This window comes from Thermobia domestica, chromosome 1 (assembly GCF_964235325.1).
Source record: "Thermobia domestica chromosome 1, izTheDome1.hap1.1, whole genome shotgun sequence".
Lineage (NCBI taxonomy): Eukaryota > Metazoa > Arthropoda > Insecta > Zygentoma > Lepismatidae > Thermobia > Thermobia domestica.
Genome location: NC_137454.1, coordinates 295507112 through 295527776, shown reverse-complemented (window position 1 = coordinate 295527776; position 20665 = coordinate 295507112). Strand labels below are relative to the sequence as shown.

Here is a 20665-nt window from a genome sequence, read left to right as displayed (position 1 = left end):
TAAATAATAATTGACTTTCTAACATGACTTAATATTAATATGTTTGGAGGAAGTATTGATCACTCTCCACTTACCTCTCTAAACATTGGTGTGCAAGTACTAAATCATTCTTAAACATGGATATTTAAATAGTTCACATACCAGTTCGTCAGTGATGTCTTGACCCGACTACGATAGGTTTCATAGTAGTGGAGCTATGAACTTTTCAAGTTCACTTATATCACTTGTTCGGCACCCTATAACTCCGAAATTATCCACTTTTGAGCACAGGTCTATATGAACATTTTTCTTATTTTGATGTGAGAAATCTGTCCCCAAAATATTGTCACATTTATGTAACACCTGTATATATAATATATAGCAGGGGTGCCCACAAAGGGGGGCTATGACGCAAACTGCGTCATTGAAATATTTGGGGGGGAGGTAAAATATAAATATGCTTGAGGGGGTGTAAAAATTAATCGAAAAGATTTTTTCATGGAAGAACACCTACGGATAGACAATTGAGGGGGGGTGCGTCATGGACATGAGGGGGCACCACTGTATATAGATAGATATATATAGATATAGATATAGATATAGATATAGATATAGATATAGATATAGATATAGATATAGATATAGATATAGATATAGATATAGATATACCTATGCTGAAATAATGACATAGCGGAAATTGTCTTGTGGGAGACCTCGAAAAAAATATCTAGTAAACATAGGGCGGAAAATGCCTTCTTCAAAGGCTATAAGTTCCCGAAAACGGCGGAAAATAAACTTTAAAGCTCCATATCTCGAGAACTGTGGGATTTATCGTAATCAGGCCAAGGGATTACACAGGAACTAATATACCCCCTACCTAAATACCCATGTTTTAGAGCGCTCCGGTAAAGGCGCAACGAATTGTATAGAGCAAGTTGGGGTACAAAGAGATCCATTAAAGTACTAATTAAGTATAAATGACAATATTCATGTAGAAGATGGCATTTCTCTGTTAGTAATCGAAAATGACTAACATCATCCTTCGATTTCATCTATAAACCAAGATTATTTTCAGGAGCTTTGCAACTACACACAACATAGTTTAACTTCAAAGAATAGTTTTTCATAATAAAGTTAAATCAAATTTTGATATTAAAATATAATTTAGTAATACGTGAAGGATGTGTTTACTAATTTGCTATTGTTTTAAGGATAAAAATGACCAAAATATTTCATAACTCAAAGTTGGACAATATAATTTGGTAGTGTGTGGAGTATGTATTTACTAACTTAAACTTGTTCAAGAATAAAAATACCAAAATATGTCCTAATTCAGAATTTGACAGTCACTCCTATCTGGAAATTTGTGGTTGTTTCATAAGAACTAACGATTGTAACCTGGTTGGACATTAGACGGTAGAAATGAATTGGAAAAAAGTGTTATCGTTCAATTAGCAGAGAATCGGAACCAAGGTCTCTTGTTTGACGACGGTTACTTGATCGCTTAGACATTCAGAACATCAGTTTATTTTTTTTAATCTGTTGAATGTCTTTACGAGGAAACATAACCAACTACAATGCAAATTATTGTTTTTCACTTTTTTAACTGCAGATACAAAACAATGGTGAGGAGGCACAGTGGATCAGTGGTAGAATGCTCATCTTTGGTACTCGGGGAACATTGCTTAATACCAAGTCAAATGAGCTTGTGGTGGACAACATCACATCCATGGGTTTTTTGGGGTTCTTCCGTTCTCCCTACATCCTCGTTCCATCAATTCATTATTCACTTTCATTAATCATTTGTCCTTTAGCCTAAAGGGCACAGCCGTAGGACATCGAACTTAAAGATTTCACTTCACAAAACAATAGTGGAATAACAAGCACTTCTAGATGCTAGTATGTACAGGAACTTGAATTTCGCACTTTTCAGGGACCTTCCTTTTCTTACTCCTTCTTTAAAACTTCAAAGATACTTAATTCGAAATATCTACAGAATAGTTGGTTCACTCGATAAAATAATTATCAGAATCCATCTGGTTATTTAAAGGGTAGTTGAGAAATCCTTTGTTCGCTGACCAAAGACTGATACGTGGAAGACAACGATTCGATTCGTCCCCACTCTGCCTATCAGATTTTGTTGCATTTCCATTTGGGTATCAGTGTTAAAATGAAATGTTCCGAATAATTGATACATATTCTAATTTAGATCTAACCATCAGTTTGTATAAAATATACATGCATCTGGTTGACGAAATGAAGGACATTGATTTTACAGATAGTCAATCATTCTCTTCGCTTTGTTAGATATATGTTCAGTATGTGATCATTAAAACATAAATAACTGTGATACATTACTTTCAGAAACCTCAAGATATCAACTTTCTGCAATATTTTTCTGTCGAACATTACTCCTAGATACATTATGATATCAACGTCTTGCAATATTTTATCTTCTATCTCATACTGATTAAAATAGTATTAAAGTTTGTTGCTATAAGTCATACACTTAGTTTTTAAATAATTGATGTTCATTCCATTATCTTTACACCATACAATAATTCTATTTAAGTTATTTTAACATATTATTATCCTGATTACTATTTACTATTCTGAGAAGCTTGATGTTATCAGCACAGAGTAAAATATTAGAATGACTTAAAGCTATTGGTATGTCGTTAATAAAAATTGAAAAAAAAGTAATTGTTACAATGGATAACCTTGAGGAATTCCATTGATGATAGTGGATGAGTCTGTCAAGTGGGTTTCAATTGTAATTTGGTATGTTCTACGAGCCATTATGTTTGATTATTTCTTGGTAGTCTACGATCTCCTAATTCAAAGGCTTTACTTGTGTCAATGTATATAACATCTGTTGGCGACACATGTTCAAAGCGTAGTAGATATAATCAGTTATTTTACAATGGATTATTTACAGATTATTTAATGGATTAACCTTTATAAAAAGCCATGGTATGGTTCATGCAAAACACTTTTTACATTAAAAAGTAAATGTTTATGAATAATAATTTCAGAGACTTGGAGAATACACTCAGTGAGGATGTTGGCTTGTAATTGTTTGGATTCAATGCATCCTTATTTTTATAAACTGGTACCACATGAACATACTCCCATATATAAATGGAAAAATTCCAGTTTTTAATGAGATGTAATACATTTTCGTCAAAATTGGAGCTAGTTCTTTAGAACATGCTTTAATTATGTAGTTAGCAACGTTGTATAATCCTGAACATGCTAAAGATACTTGCATATTGTTTCAATAATGCCACTTACATATGTTACTGAAATTGTAAATTATTGGTATTAGGATTACTAATTACAGCATCTTCCAATGATTTAACGCTTATATAAAAGCTATAATAATGATAACTAGAAACGTCTGCAGGATATTTTCCTGAAGGGGGTAGGAAGACGAACCCACAAATGAAATCGCAAATACAGACCTTGATGCACATAATACTTCATGTAAAACAATTATTATTTGTGCACATTGAATAACTATTAACTACAGAAAATGTATTAAATGCTGTAGTAGGTGAATAAGCAAATCTAACATATTTTGACATGTATTTCGAAGAAATAAATTCCTTTCGAAAATTCGGAGGGAGGCAATGCCTCCTTTGTCCCCAGCCTCGGGTGCCCATGATAATAACTCTTTTCCTTCGCTGCAGAAAATGCGATAGAAAAATAATAAATTGTATGCAAATTTAAAATTATTTCGCGGTTTGCTACGCAAAAAGTAAAATCTCAAAAGTATTATATATACTGTAGGTCGATGTACATATTATCGTTTTTTAGATATCTAAACTATGATGTGCATATGTATTGAACAGAATCTGTGTAAATTAACCGGAAGCGATGGAAATTAACGATTTCTGGTTTCAAGGTTGTTCATAGAACACAAACGGTAACAGATAACGACAAGCGAATCGACTTAGCGTCTGAAGAAAAGATACCTGGAGGTGGCAGAAATTTACGAATACTTTCGGTTCAGTATGATCTCCATGGAGCAAAAGACGGTAAAAGATAGCATTTTTTTAAAAATCGATTCAGGCTCCCAGCTTATATTTCATCTTCTCTATTATCTCTTTATCCAAACTACAAGTGGAGAAATTAAACATTTTCAGATTCAATATTGATCTTCATTGGGCAAAAACAGTAAGGGATAGATAGTAATCCCTTTTTAATATGGATTCAGCGTTCGAGGAAGAGGTTCTATCTTTGATCTTATTCCTCTATTGAAACCAGAAGTTACAGATGTAATATATAGTTTGAAAGTCTACCGTAGTTTCACACTATAAAACGAAACTCACTTGTTATATTATTTTACTCATAACAAATGAAGTCCCATTTACGAATTGTATGTTTCGTAAATAGCCATTCCATTCCAGAGAATTACTGCCCAAGTAGATCGTGACATCTCAGTAGTTTACTTGTGATGTGTGTACACCAGAATCGGAGAAAAAGAGCTTCTGTGGCAAACGTGCCCGCATCACACCGGAGAGCACCTGAATAAAATGATCATTCGAATGCCCAAACTGACAGAATGGTGACTTCCAGTGCAGTCAGGGTCACCATGGTGAGTGCACGGACACTAAACAATTAATTGTTTGTAGCAGATCTAGATTTTCGCCTTCCTTTCACAATTAGCCCTATCTCCTGCTCATCGCCAATATCTTCGGTGGTGTCTGTAGAGACTACAGTGGTGAGGTTACTGTACGGGGTTGTTCACGAATACTCTAATGGTTGCGTGCATGTCCGAAGGCATAAAAGTAAATGGGAATATTTTCCTCTGATCCTGTCTAAACAATTTGTGGATTCCAATCTTTCAGCAGAGTAACGCTCATCTCCATACCGCCAAGGCAACCCAGCATGCTCTACTCGGCATATTTTTTTGTAACTTGGCCTGCCAGGTCTCGGATCTAACCGTATTGAGCACATGTGGATATTGTGGGACAGCCAGGTTCTGTCAACGACAATCGCCCAGATACGCCAAGATCTATCGTGAATGTTATGCCATGCTCCAGCCAGACGTTCAAAATCGTCACGACTTTGTTTTCCCGAGTGGTTGCTTGTGTTTTTCCTCACTGATTAAACTTGCTATTAAGGAGAGTGCTACATGTGTGTAACATTCGTGATGACCCCCGGCACTATGTTGGAATCACTACCTCACTCTTCTACTATCATTTCTTTTTCTTGAGTACCAACTTTGGGCAGATTCGTTAGTTGCTACTGCAGTTCTTCAATATTGGGATATATGAAAAACATTTAAAAATAACCAGTAGGAATTTACGGAGCTGGTTCAACATTAGTGCACAACAAGGAGAGATAGTTGGTAGTAATCATGGGCGACCGAAGGGGGCTGGTCTCACGAAAATAACTTAAATTTCTTCAGATTTTTAAAATACAAATAAAAATACCAAACGTAATATAACAACAAGGGAGATGTTCTCCTGTAGAAAATTTTCTTCGGGCACCCATGGTTGTAATCCAAAATTGTGCCCATGAAATCTCGAACAAATTATGCAGGTTGTTCAAAAAACATACAGTGCTCACCTTAATAGCCTTATAATTACACTGAATGGTCACACAAACTATTGTTCTTCCGTAGATAGCTAGTCGTATCAGATATTATTAATGGACTTTTTTGTGTGAATTCTTAAATTTCCAATACTTAAATTTAAGATACAAGTGATTTATCTCATAGTAATTCATTTCCGATTAGAAAAAAAAAAAAAAAAAACTACTTGTATCCGATCCTACCATGTCTGCATTCCTATTGGGACAGTAGTTTCTTTATAATATAAATTTCACTAATAGTATATATATTTCTGCAGCTTTTGTACCAATATTTAAAGGTAACTTGGTTCTATAGAACATTAAAATTTTCTTATTATATTTGCAATAGTAATATTTTATCTAAAATTTTGGTAACTCAAATTTTGTAACCGCAGAAACAGTCAATTTTATCATCATTGTTACTGTATAAGTTCCTGAGATCTTGCTTGTTCATATATTGTTTTCCTATCTTCTGGGTCTTCCTAATAGTTTCGTTCCCATAGGCTTTTTAACCAATTCTGCATTACATAATAATTTGTATTTCTTTTTCGAATGCTGTTCGCTATCTATCTTAGACTTCTCAATTTAATTATTTGAAATACGAGGATAGTTCCAAAAGTACCCGATCTAACAAAGAAAACACACACACACAAAGGGAAAAGCTATTTTTATTTCTCAACATAGTCTTTTTTTTTTTTTTTTAAGCTCGATACACTTTTTCCATCGGTGTTCAATAGCTTTGATATCCTGTTTATAGTGTGAACCGTCGAGCTCCTCAAAATACCCATTAACCGCAGACTCCGTCTCTTTATTGTTGGCAAATATTTTATCACCGAGCCATTTCTTCAAATTTGGAAAGAAAATAATCCTAAGGGGCTAAATTTGGCGAATAGAATGCGTGAGGAAGCAATTCAAAATTTAACTCATTGATTGTGGCCATCGCAATAACGGATGTGTGAACTGGTGCATTCTCTTCATGAAACAACACTTTCTTTTTCACCAAAGGCTGCCGTTTTTTCTTGATTTCATCACTCAAACGCTGCAATAAGTTTAAGCTTGCATAATACTAGCCGTTGATTGTTTTCCCAATAATCAATGAAAATTACCCCATGCGCTTGCCAGCAGATGAAACTGGCTTCACCTTCTTTGGACGCGATTCTTCTCTTTCAGTCCATTGTTTTGACTGATCTTTCGTCTCAGGTGTGGTCATGTATCGGTTCGAACCATTGTTATGTATCGACTCAAAAACTTGGCTTTATTGCTGTGAAACATCGCAAAGCTCTCGATTGAAACATCCTCACGACGCTGTTTTTGTTCCATTGTGAACAAATGTTGCACCCATCTCGCGCACAGCTTTCTCATATTCACATTTTCAGTCAATATGCGATGTACAGCACTTTTTGAAATGCCCACCGTGTTTCTTAGCTCGCGTACTTTTGGCCGACGGTCATCCAATACTATATTGTGGGTTTTCTTCACCATATTTGGCTTGGTCACCTCTTGGTCTTCCACAGTAATGCTGCAACTCGTACGGCCTCGTTTGGACATTGGAAGTAGCTTGAAAATTTGCAGTGGAATCTCTATAATTGAGAAGACTGATTGTATTTATTTTGTTTGAGTGTAATACGCCTTCCCTCAGGTTAAGCTGTTAAATTGCCTCGTCAAAATTCCACTGTATGGAAATGAATCAGAGCACAATGTTCATCCCTAAAATAGTCGCGTCTATTCAGTAATTACAATATGCAAAATTACATTTTTATATATTTTCTGTATTAGTCACGATGATGAAATATTGCATGGAACACTAGCATGTTTTTCCTGCTACTCTTGTGCTTTTACTTTCCTCATGAGCTTTGTTGAAATTGTGATAACACAACATCTTTACTCTATTCAACTCTATTAGATTGTTCTTAAAGAAAGTACTTTGTTTTTTCTTTTTAAAAATAAAGTAATATTATCAAGTAAATAATACTAACCTTTGATCACTGAATTAGTCAAGGATCGTCGTTTGAGCGCTGCATCAGACTTCAATTCTCCACTGGTGATTATTACTAGAGTCACTGTGAGCACTATCTTAATCTGAAAGAAGAAGAACGCATTTTGTTACGTTCTAACACTAAGAAATGTATTAAGTAAACTACTCTTTCTGGAATCTTGAGAAAGAATTGGTTTATGCTTAGTTATGAAATATGAACAAAATCGTTGTAGACGCTTTACAAAATCTGGTTCAAAGAGAACTCACCTCTCCAGTTCTTTTATTTAAACGTTGAATTCAATCTAGAAGAGCTTTTCCATAAACAGTTGAAGTCAGTGCTGATAAGAGAATTAAAGGTCTGGAGGCTGAAACTTCAATAGCACATCTCCCTTGGTTATCATCAATGTAGGAAATTTAATATAGGGCCTATTACATTATATTTGAAACACTGTTTTGTTTAATTATTGCTAGAGCTTCTATTTTTTAATAACAATAACTCAATCTTTATTTTATTTACCCTATTTATGTTTGTTTTTCTAGTACTCAATTTCATAAGAAAAAGGTATATAATTTCTAGCTCATGTTTCAGAGAATCCGTTTTCTGAAATGTTTGCTTTACAAAGTGTGAACTATTGTCAAAGTTCTAATCAAATGAAACATTTAACTTGGCTAAGTAAGTTGTTCTATAAGACATGAATAATGTTCCTAAATGTGTTCCTTCCTTAAATCTAATATATTTCTTTAATTTATTAAGGATATTTGAGACAAACACCGGGTGCGTGGGTTTTCTCGGAGTTTTCCCGTTTCCTCCCACTTTCTTCATTCTACCATTTCATTCATTATTTAATCATCACCGTCTTCTTTAGCCTAGACGGCATAACAGTGGGAAGTAAAACTCAAAGATTCCATTTCATTTCATTTAAGGATATTTGTCAGTATAATTTTTACCTGATACCTATTTCATGAAATAGTAATAATAATAAAATACAAAATTAATAATAGTAATACTAGAAGAATCAGTTACTACATCAATCATAATAAAATTGAAAAAAATTATAATAGTTGTTTCTTTGAATGAATGCAACTGTTTCCTGTGTGTAGCTACAAACATGTAGGAGGAAAACTTTGTTGGGGGAAGAAAAGTTTAAGGATGGTTTTACAAATTTCTATTTCATGCGTGTATTATCAGTACACACATATATGGAAAATATATAGAAGTAGACAAAATAATGTGAACACTCAGGAAAAGAGGGAATATCATATCTAATATCTTCTAGAACCGCAAGGGTTCAAAGTAGTTTGGATTAATCTAAAAATGGAAGCTTACTGATCCTGGATTGTGTTTAGTTGGATGTTGTACACTTGTCGTGCAAAACTTGCTGTAGTTCCTTCAGAGGTGATGGTGGAGGAAATTTATTATGTTTTCCAAAACGGACCACAAGTCTTACTCATGTTCAAAGCCGGTAATTGTGGAAACCAAGGAAGATATTTTAGTTCGTGTTGATGCTCTTCAAACTAAGTTTGAACTTTCGGAGCCATGTCATACAAGTAAGTTCCATCATCTGTAGGAAACAAGATCTACACCATCGGATGGACGGGATCCCCCGAAGAAGACTCAAGGCCTTGGCAGTAAGTGCATGGGAACAGTGGGACCTGCAAATACTAGGATATGATCACCCACACTGCGATAGAACTGCCTCCGTGCTTGACAGCTGGGAGGACTATGGGCTTCAGTTGTGTTTACGAAATGTAACCTGTTCTTCTGTTGGAAATAAAGTAAAGATTTAGGCTGATTATTTCACATGTTTTCAACTCAGCAATCCAGTTCTTGTGGCCTCTCTGTACACTGTTTGTGCAATTCACCGTTGTTACAAGAGCTTTGCAATAGCAGCCCTGCCATGAATATTCATTTTGTGCAATTCCTGCTGGAAATTTTCTTGGAAGCGTGGTTCTTTAGGTAGAAATTGAGTTTTCCGGTTATTTCTATAGCAGCTGTCTTTGTGATAGGAATCCGTTTCAATGATCTCTTGTCTCTATTAGAGGATTTAGTTTTTCGCCCACTATTATACATATGTTTCGCGGAAGAGGTGCTCGCACGCCGTTGACACAAACTCGTGAACTAAGTGAGCACCAAAATCTTTAAAAGCTTATAAGGTAATAATATATAATGATGCTCCAATAATACAATACTAGAGCACTCACAGATGAACTTGTAACAGATAATGTTTGACGAAGGTTCTCACAAGAACAGTAAAAAGTTGGCTATTTACATTTATGCATGTCAGGAACGCCGTATTTGTAATCCTCTTTAAGTCTCAACTTATTTTATTTTATTTTCAGGCAAATCCACTCAAGGTACGTTCTTTTGTATAATGCCATGTTTGAAACCAATTATGCTAATGAGGATTAAGAGTGAAAAGAAAATAAATAATTAAAGAGGTCTTGTCTTGTTATTAAAAAAAAAACTTGTAGCTGTCATAAAAAAATCTTGAAACCCAATCTTTCTATTTACTGTGTACATATTACAACTTGAAAGCAAGGAAGGCATTTCCACCTATGCAGCACTGCATTCTAGTGGACAAACAGTGAACCTCCTAATTAAAAACGTGTAATTTGGCCCACTCCCCCTCCCTGTCCAAAAGAATCCGTTGTTTCGGAAGCGCCGAAACTAGTTTTTCCTTTATGTCAGTGGGAAGGCGATAGGAGGTAGCAAGCAAGAGGTCTCAGAAAGTTGTACACTGTTCAACTCCTTGCAAAATGGAAAAAAATGTTTTATGACCCTTTCAAGACTATGTGTACATGGTGAAATATGGTAGGGTTTCAAGATTTTTTTTTATGACAGCTCAAGTTCTTCTAACGTGGCAACCCCCTTTAAAGTAAATAACTGAAATTATATTATCTGTAATAATTACAATATATCATAGAACGATCTACAGCAGTGGTCACCAAACCATTGATCGCGAGCTAGTAGTAGCTCGTGGGGACATTTTCGATAGATGACGTTAATGCTCCAATTGGCTAACCTTGATTCCTCTACTGGGCTGACGTTAACGACAGGGGACGCTGACGACAACTGTTTGTTTCTCTCGCGCAACTGCCATTGTCAGCCTCATCTCACAGTGGGATTGTGCACTTTATGATTTTCGTATGTATATTAGACATTTTCTAACTTGGATAGTTTGATTTCGTATTTACTAGAAATGTAAGTTTGTAGGCAACAAACAAAAGTAAGATTTAAAAAAAAAAAAAAAAAAACTTGGTAGTTCTTTTGTTGGTAGCTCACGCCTCATGGTAGGATTTAAAAACGTATTGTAGCTCAGATGCTTCCTAACTTTTTCGACCGCTAATCTACTACAGCATCAAGAAGTACACACATCACGTATCATCTTAGAGCGATAAATTAGAGTTGTGTACAGAAGTGGCTACTACTTTTGATTATTGTCTTTTACAAAAGCAGAAACTTTATTTTCTTTTGCTTTTCTCAAGCAAATTAAGATGAATAATAAAATAAAAAATAAATAAATAAGTCTTTAGCTTTACATTTCACGATTATATCCTTTAGCATAAAGGAGACTAATTATTAATGAAATGTGAATTACTATAGAAGAAGTAGAGAAATGAGGATATAGGAAGAAATGGAAGAACTCCGAAAGAACCCACAAATACAATAGTGTTCCCTACTAACTCACATGGATTGGGCTAGAACTAAAGATCCTTTACACAAGAGGTGAGCACCCTACCACTGAACACCGTGCCAAGTAAACTTTGTGGTAGACAAACACCGTGTGCGTGGGTTTCCTCCGGGTTCTCCCGTTTACTCCCACTTTCTTCATTCCATCATTTAATTCATTTCTCATCACCACCGTCTCCTTTAGCCTTACTGGCATAACCGTGGGACGTAAAACTCAAAGATTTCATTTCATTTCTACCACCGAACAGTCAAATTCCAAGGATGAGTAAAGTTTAAAGAAATCATATTCATGGTGAAGATTTTGCATGTAGACCTGATTAATTAGGAAAGGTCATTTAGGAAGAAACGCTTAAAGATAAATTAGCGGAATGGGAAGCAAGACAAAACCTTATTGATGTTTGGGATTCCATTGAAAGGGCCAGGCCATTGAAGTTACAGAGGTTGTTCAGCCTACGTTTGGCCGATTTCGTTCCTTCCCCTTCCCGGGTAGAATGGACTCACCCGACCTGGCTCGTGGCGTGCTGCAGTGTTATGCAGTGGCTTCCTGCAAACGGAGTTGTTTTCCCGCACGGACGACAATAACGCACAAAATAGGACCATTGTTGTGAGTGTTGTGTTAAATTTGTTTCCAAGTGTGTGGGTTTCCGCTCTGTGACCAAAATGGCGCCCAAACTAAGCCGGTTTTGTGAAGGCTGTGTTGTGGATCTTTATGACGCCCACTTTAGTGTTCCTGTCATTAGAAAACAGTGCAAGAAGAATGGTTGCAATAAGTGGAATAAAAAAATGTTATTAAAAAGTACAAGGGCAACGAAGCTCCACCATTTGGATCACCAACGAAGTTGCTTAGGAAGCGGAAATGCACCAAGGCCACCTCCACCATGCAGAGGAAACTTCGCAAAATGGCAATGCAAGAAAATCCGCCAACACAAAGGTGGATGGTTAATCGTCTTGACGTGTCTTTGAGGACTGTGAGCCGGACGTTACACCATCAACTCAAGCTGGAAAAAGTCATGAAAGCTCGCGGCCTCTTCTCACGGATCCCCACCAAAAGGAACGAAAGTGTAACGCGCGGAAGCTGTATGAACAGCATCTGGCAAAACAAAGGTGGATGTACGTCGTAACGCTCGATGAAGCATGGATTTACCTTTCCGACTGCGGCAAACCGAGAGCCATCATGTACCGAGAGAAAGACACCAAGAACTTCAGAAGGTGGTTCTCCTTCTGTGTAAGAATCTGTAAAGAATCCTTCCCAAAAGGGTTCATGGTCGTTACTGGCTGCTGTTATCGAGGTAAACTGAAGATTCGTAGAGTGGCGAAGAACTGCAAAATAAATTCGCATTGTTTTCAGGAGCAGATCATGCGGCCGATCTACGAGCATGAGATTCCAACAATGTACGGAAATGACGCCAATCTGGTGCGCATTCACATGGACAAGGCCTCATTACATACCTCACGATCGTTCCTTGCATTCTACAGGGAGATGGAAGAGGCAAGTCATATACATGTGATACCTTTCAATGAGGTACCTGTTAAATCTCCAGATGCAAGTCCTATGGACTATTGTGGGTTTCGATTGCTGAAGCGGGTTTTGGGATAAGGGCGTGTGACAACTTTGGAAGAACTTTGGAAAGCTGTGCAAAGGGAATGGGACAATATTCCCCTCCCAGTTCTTCAGAGAAGCCTATTACAGTGGAAACTACGCTGTCAGGCTATTGTTAGGAACCAAGGGAAATACATTGAGCACTTACGGACCTGGCGCCATGGATTCTTCTAAATGTTTAGGTAAGTCGAAATTGGCCAAATGTAGACTGAACAACCTCTGTATTTAAGATCCTACATATATGGGAAAGAACTTGATCAACGTTCAGAATGTTTCAATTATTACAAACACTGACAAGACAAACTAAACATATCCAGACTGTTCTTGTTTTGATGGACGTAAGAGTTTCTGCGATTGTCAAAACAAGAGATCCCAACGAATTTTAAACTTCATTTTTCTAACTTAAAAAACCAAGGGTTACTAAAAATTGTCAAGTTGACCATGGAAGCGCTACCTACTAGCATAGCGTTGCCTGCTAAGAACAACATCTAAAAGAATTATGGTATATGTAATTACTTATTGGAACAAACAATCTACAGAGCAATGTTTTTGCTTTTAACGTTCACATTAATATTGAGAAGAAAATATTGCTTTCACTTTTAATCATAGCTCGTATCTATGACGAAATCCTGGTATAGATAACGCCAATTTTTTGTAACGTAAGGTCCGCAGTTTGTATATTTATATAATCAAGGTTACTGATTTACCGAAATACATCTAAACACTGCATTATAATATAACCTTTTTTTGTTGTAGTATGTAACAGTTAAACATTTACACACTTTTTAAAAATTGTACATACAGTTTTCACGAGATGGATTCTTCGTTTTTATATTTATTTACTTTTGTTGCTATGACAACTAAACTCACATCGTCAAAACACTATCATAACAAAATATCATCGCATAACAACAGAAAAGAAATTACTTCTATTTCTCTTTCCATATTCTTCTTCTTCCCTTCTTGAACAGCTTGTGTATATTTTAAAAGTACATTTTGCCCATAAATACAAATAAAGATGTTAAAAAAAAATACAAGTATCGTTGTATATCTACCAGTGTATACTAAACAAAAATGTTATTTGTCGCAATTCTTATATCTATATCTATATCTATATCTATATCTATATCTATATATATATATATATATATATATATATATATATATATATATATATATATAATCATAGGTATTCTGCCCTTATTGGCAGCTCTCTTGTTGCAGCTGAGAAGCTTCACGGTTCTAGCCTCTTCGTCTTCACATATGACCTTTCTCTTTTATATCGTCCATTAATTGTAGTCTCATTCGTCATATCCCTCTTTTTCCTACCACCAAACCCTCTAGCACGTCCCTCATGATACAATTCTTCTTAAACAATGTCCCAACCAGTTTCTCTTTCTCTTTTCAATAATATCTAAAAGCGTTCTTTCTCCCCCTCATTCGTTTTCCGCTAGATATAACAAATTCTCTCCATTTTTCTTCACACCCTACATTTCGAAAGCTTCCAGTCTTTTTTCTTTACTTTTGCGTAATGTTTGCGTAATGTAATATACATGCGATATGTCATATATTAGTTATAATGGTTGTTCTTTAATTTCTTTAATAATTCTTCCTTCTTTAATTTCTTTCTTTAATGTTTTCTTTAACAGACAACATTTTCTTTCATATCTATTCCATCTATCAAAACGAAACTTGGTATACATTTTCTATCAGATATAGTATTTTTCGAGATACATTTGGATTATGTGTTTTTACCCGGGGCCACTCCAGAGGAGGCCGAATTTAATGGGAGGGATTTTTGGAGGGAATTTTCCCGACATTTTCCCAATTTTCCTTGTTCAAGTATGGGCCCCAATACATAGTACTTCTGGAAAGCTTGTTTCATGTTGAAGAGAATGAATTATAAACAATGACTTTTCAATGAACAGTGTTGATGCAATAGCTATTTCACTGTGAGTCTACGATTTTCTTTATAATAAGAGGGTTAATGGGCCCAGGGATTTACTCTGTTGTCCATGGCACCTAATTTTTTGTGCATAAACATATCTTTGTTATGCTTATCGAATGAACTACGTTTGATTCGGACGTCCGGATGACACGTTCATGTCCGTTCTTTGTCAGTATCCTTGTTCGGAAAGCTGGTAACATTGGTCAAACAGATGTAGGTATCGTTAACATGGTTTCCCGGTACAGGTCAGATTACTGGTATGCTAAATACTCACTCTTTTACCTTTCAACTAATAGCAAACTACACAAATGTTACATTATTTGTATCCATTACTTTTAGTCCTGACTTGATGGATACTTTTTGTTTCTCACTTTGTCTTGTGTATTTAATTTAGCTTACACTTTTTTCTGTACCAAAACCAGTGTTATCGTGCAAGATATTGTTAACTACCGGAGAGAGAGATTAATTTCCCTTTCTTTCTTTGCAAATTTTAGAACGAAGCTGTAGAGATTGTTGATAAACTTCACAGAAAATAAACGCAATAGTGCATAAAAATGGAATAATTTTGGTGAAAGTTATAGAGAAAAATAATTTTCTTATAAAATTTAAATAACGAAACTTCGAAATTTGGATGAATTTACTCTCTTGTACTCGACTGTCCTTGAACGATTTCAACCGCAGCCAACGAGCTCCTAATATTGTAAGTTGGTATTATACAGCAAAAAATTCTTTATTAATGAGTTTAACTATAATTAGTTCCTGCAACAGTAATTAAACTCTGATTTGAAATATGTTTCTCATGCCTATATGAATATGTTGCATTAGGTAGATTGTAAATACGACACTACTTGTTTCTAAATAATATTAGCATGGAGGAGTTACACCCTTTGTTTGGAATATTTATTCATGAGCTATATACAATATTTCAACACCGACAACGAAAGGACAACAAATGATTATGATTTCACTCGGTGGCGGCGATTGGACGTTAAAAGTGTAGGGGGGGGGGGGGAGCAAGACATGATCTGAATATTTGTATATAAATGTTAGTTTTCCTGGTTGTTTCTAACACTTCGTTTGACAAAAGATTATAGGATACTATCTTTTTCAGTTAAAATACCGTATATCGTATTTCATATTTTATTAAGTAAATTGATAAGAGCAACGTAAGTACTCTTAAACAACAAAAGTGTAAGAAGAGATTTGATTCCTTGCTCATGAACACCTTAAAATTCTGTTTGGAAAAAAAATTGCAAAACAAATAAATAGAAAGGATAATATTTATGATAGTAAGGAATAATGAGGCTTGTTTTGTAGAAGTTACGTTGAATCTGGGGATTATATTTATATTTTTAATTCCACACATGCCATATGTTATAACTTAAAAAAATGAAAGGCAGTAAATACTACAAGCATATGCTACGGCATTTAAAGATATACGCAATTGCAATATTAATTGCTTTAAATTGCAATTAAAACGCAATTCCTGTAGCTTTCTTAACTCCACGGAAGATAAAGAACCAACACGTACTCACGCAACGACAAATATTATATTGCACCATTTTCTTCTATGAACTAGTAATACATAGAAAAACTTTACATTTCCAAATGAAACTATAAGGGTCACTTCAAAAAAGTGGGAAACAACTGCCCCCTCTTGCCCCTAATCGCCGCCACTGATTTCACTTCATGATTTGGCAATTTCGTAGTGATGAGTTGAGTTGAATTCCAGGTTTAGCGTGTCATTTATTGACACTATGTGAGATGTGAACCTACAGCTTAACGTGGGATATAAACCACATGAAATCACGCCAAGAATGAATCCTGGTCATCCACGCCGAAATCACGCACGTTAACTATATAGCCACAAAGGAGCTCTGTTCTATAGTGCTGATGGTTAATAATCTAGTACTGAATTTCCCCTCTTTGGTACAGAAATTCTCTCAAGATGGGAATTCCTATCTCGCCTAAAATGGCGGAAATGCTTATCTTGGAGAAATCAGTGGCTGATAAGACGTTAAACGAGATGGAATGGTATCTTTTCTACGACATATTTTCTTACTATGTGTATTATAATTATTATAATTATTACAGAAAAGTATCTCGCTATCCCAAAGATAAGCAAATGCGTTTACTGGCGTTCCTACTCCAGATTTACCAATATCTGTGACAAGTTTTTCTTCCAGGCATACGTCCTCCCTGGAGTTAGCTGCCCCCTTCTCTCGAGCTAAGATAAATGGCTATTAAATGTCAGTATTGTGCTGGGTATGTCCGTGTCTCATTATACCCTTCTCATATTTTGATTCTCCAGCCTACCCACACCTGGACAAATTTTTCTGGAATAAAACCTGTACGATGTATATACCATCACCCATATTTTGACATATTTATAATGAACAGCAGTGTCTTCGCAAAACTACCTGTGCAGTGGAAAGCAAAAATGAATTCCCTTCTCCCTCCCTTGCCCACAGAGAAAAGTCTATATACGAGTAGCATAATTGAGAAATTATATATTATCTGCTGATGGCTCTTCTCGCTTCTAATTCAGAAATCAACCAATCTTCTTATCTCCATTACTGATGTGATCATTGATTAACAAATGATTTCATGTTCAAAATCCAAATAATAATAATAATAATAATAATAATAATAATAATAATAATAATAATAATAATAATAATAATAATAATAATAATAATAATAATAATAACAATAATAATAATAATATAGTGAGGTTCATAGTTCACAAATTACGTAAGAATAAAAAAAAATCCGCAAAAGACAAAAAAAGTCCAGATTTATTTTTAAGCATATCGGAAGATGATTAAATCCATCCGTTGCACTTTCTGCGAATATTTGTTTAGTCAGAATTCAGAAATTATTTCCTGTCATTTCCGAAAGTTAGTTGTCTTCTATTACTTCCACATTTGAAGTGCATGACACAATAGGATTTCTTGATGGAAAAGTGAAAATGTTTTGTTACAAAATTTCAATAAGTATATTTCCACTTGATTGCCTGCATTCTGGTGACTTTGTCAAACGCCATTACGGTTGCTGGCTCTGAAACCGAGTGAAGCATATCACACCTCTACTCTCCTTTAACATAATCATTCGATTTCACAATCTTCATTCCTCAGTGAACAAACAGCAGGCACGCTTCCTGACAGTATTTAACGAACCACGACGGCGGATAACTCAGCTTATTTGTAAGACAAATTTTGTTGAAACAATAAAAAAATAAAATAAAATAAAAAAAAAACAACGATATTTTCAACACATTTACGAATCCCTCTTGACTCCCCAAATTGGAAGAACATTCTTCAATGTCCATCTCAGTACATAAAATAAATCATTATATTAATCATACGTATTAAACCATGTAATAAGTAATGGTGGTTGGTATAAGTGTCTTCGTTACAAGATAGCCGGGTTCGACTGCCGGTGGGAGATCACGTGGATCGGAACCTACTACGTTAAGCTGTAGGTCCACGTCTCATATAGGTTTGGTACTGAACGTGACACTAAATTCCAAATCAAATCACTTTCTGAAATAAAATAAATAGTGTTGTAAATAGAAAAAAAAAACAGTTCGTTTTTTTCAGAAATGTATGTTTTTTTTAAGAAAAAAACATTGCCTCTCGTTTTTTTTCTAAATTTCGTTTTTTTTTTCAAATAGCCATTTGTAATGCATCTTACGTCTATTTAAATATGAAATATTTTTTTTGTAGGTGTAATCACCGTAAAATGCAATATAAATTAAACGCTAGACACTGATACGCTACAAATATTTTACAATTTACATGAATACCATACCTATTAACAATTCGGATTTCAGCAGTTTTCATCAATATCAACTAAGAAATAAAAGTAGAAATGAAATTTTGTTTTTTCTTGAAAGCAGGCCTTTAATATGTACGAAAATAATGTCACGAACAGTATAAAATTCAAACAACTTGTCTAAAGGTAAAAGCTAATACTAATTTGCTTAATAGCATTTTTCTAAATATCATATATAAATAATTTGTCGACTAGATATATATGATATGCAAAGCCGGCTCTACCATATCTGTAACACATGCATTTGCATGGAGCGGCAAGTTTGGAGGGTCCGGCAAAATCTGTTATAAGTAGAAACCGGATGTTTAGGGATTAAAAACTTGGAAAATGGGCAGGCAAATAGGCACTTAAAATTCTAAAAAAAAAGCAGTAAAATAGGCACTAAAATGTAACTCGAAATAATGAAGATAAATCTATATATATAAAAGAGAACGCACAAAATCCTTTGTCCGCTCATCACGCTAATACGGCTGAACCGATTTCTTTCATTTTTGGGGGGTTGTTAGGATTTGGACCCTAGATGGCTTTTATCATATCACTTTAATTTTCAATTACCAGTGTCTTGAGATAATTGACCAATCAGGTGTCAATACGTACAAAAAATCCTTTGTCCGCTCATCACGCTAATACGGCTGAACCGATTTCTTTCATTTTTGGGGGGTTGTTAGGATGTGGACCCTAGATGATTTTTATCATATCACTTTAATTTTCAATTACCAGTGTCTTGAGATAATTGATCATTCAGGTGTCCATACGTAGAAATCCTTTGTTATTAGTTCATCATAGGTATAAAAATAAACGTATTTATATGCAACCCGCATGACCCTGTGACTCGGCGGGTTAACATAACTAACAGGCGCTATAAATCACTTGAAAGCGAAAAAGTAAAAATTATCTAAGTAACAAAGTTTATTGCGTTCCGGGGTGACCGCAGCGAAGCGGGGTGAACGCTGCTAGTACTCAATACAATTTAAAAAATAGATTCGTCATAAATAGTGTTCAAAGAATATAGCAACACACCTGTTTGTTAATGTCTTCTTTCATTCTATATGTAAAAAACGAAGCTGTATGTATTTCATATATATATATATATATATATATATATATATATATATATATATATATATATATATATATATATATATATATATATATATTTGGTCTAGGAATTAATTCGTGCGGGTGGACAAGAGATGGCGCAACGAACGGAGCGTCCCACAGTTCCGTGTATCCACACATGTGTTGCAAACCCCTGTCATCGCGTATCGTTCGTAGTATAGGGCAGTGGATTAAAGCGTCAACAACATCAGTTTGTAGTTAAGTGAACATGGCGCAATTTGTGCCTGATAAAGTGTTTTTGCGGGGTGTCCTGCTGCATTACTTTAACATGCAGAATAGTGCGACTGAAAGTCATCGTATTTTGGTGGAAGTGTATGGTGACCATGCTCTAGCTGAGCGAACGTGTCAGAAGTGGTTTGCACGGTTTAGAAGTGGTGATTTCGGCTTGGCAGACCAAGAGCGAGCTGGACAGCCAAAAAAATTTCAAGACGAAGAATTGACAGCATTGCTCGAGCAGGATTCGTGTCAAACGCAGGAACAACTTGCAGCAGCATTAGGCGTTGATCAAACAACAGTTTCCAAACGCTTGAAAGCCATGGGAATGATTCAAAAGATGTCACATTGGGTTCCACATGAATTGAAAGACAGAGACGTTGAAAGACGAAAAACCATTTGCGAATTGCTGCTTCAACGACAGAGCAGAAAGGGGTTTCTGCATCGAATTATTACGGGTGATGAGAAGTGGATCCATTACGAGAACCCTAAACGAAAAAAGGCCTGGGTGAAACCAGGTGAACCAGGTCCATCACAACCAAAACGAGATATTCACTGTGCAAAGGTTATGCTGTGCATATGGTGGGATATGAAAGGTGTGGTGTACTATGAGCTGCTGCAACCGGGTGAAACTATGAATGGAGAACGTTATCGACGACAATTAATGCGTTTGAAGCAAGCTCTGGCCAGAACACAACCAGAATGGGAGAACAGACATGATAA

The 20665-nt window shown here is 35.5% G+C and overlaps 1 protein-coding gene across 1 annotated transcript in view; it reads right to left on the bottom strand.

Annotated features, from left to right (window-relative positions):
• LOC145680352 (uncharacterized) overlaps window positions 1-20665 on the bottom strand; it is a 34911-nt gene that overhangs the window by 8059 nt on the left and 6187 nt on the right. The window contains exon 2 of the mRNA XM_081750758.1: window positions 7536-7638. Coding sequence (XP_081606884.1) covers window positions 7536-7638 — 103 coding nt within the window. The remainder of the gene's footprint in view (window positions 1-7535; window positions 7639-20665) is intronic.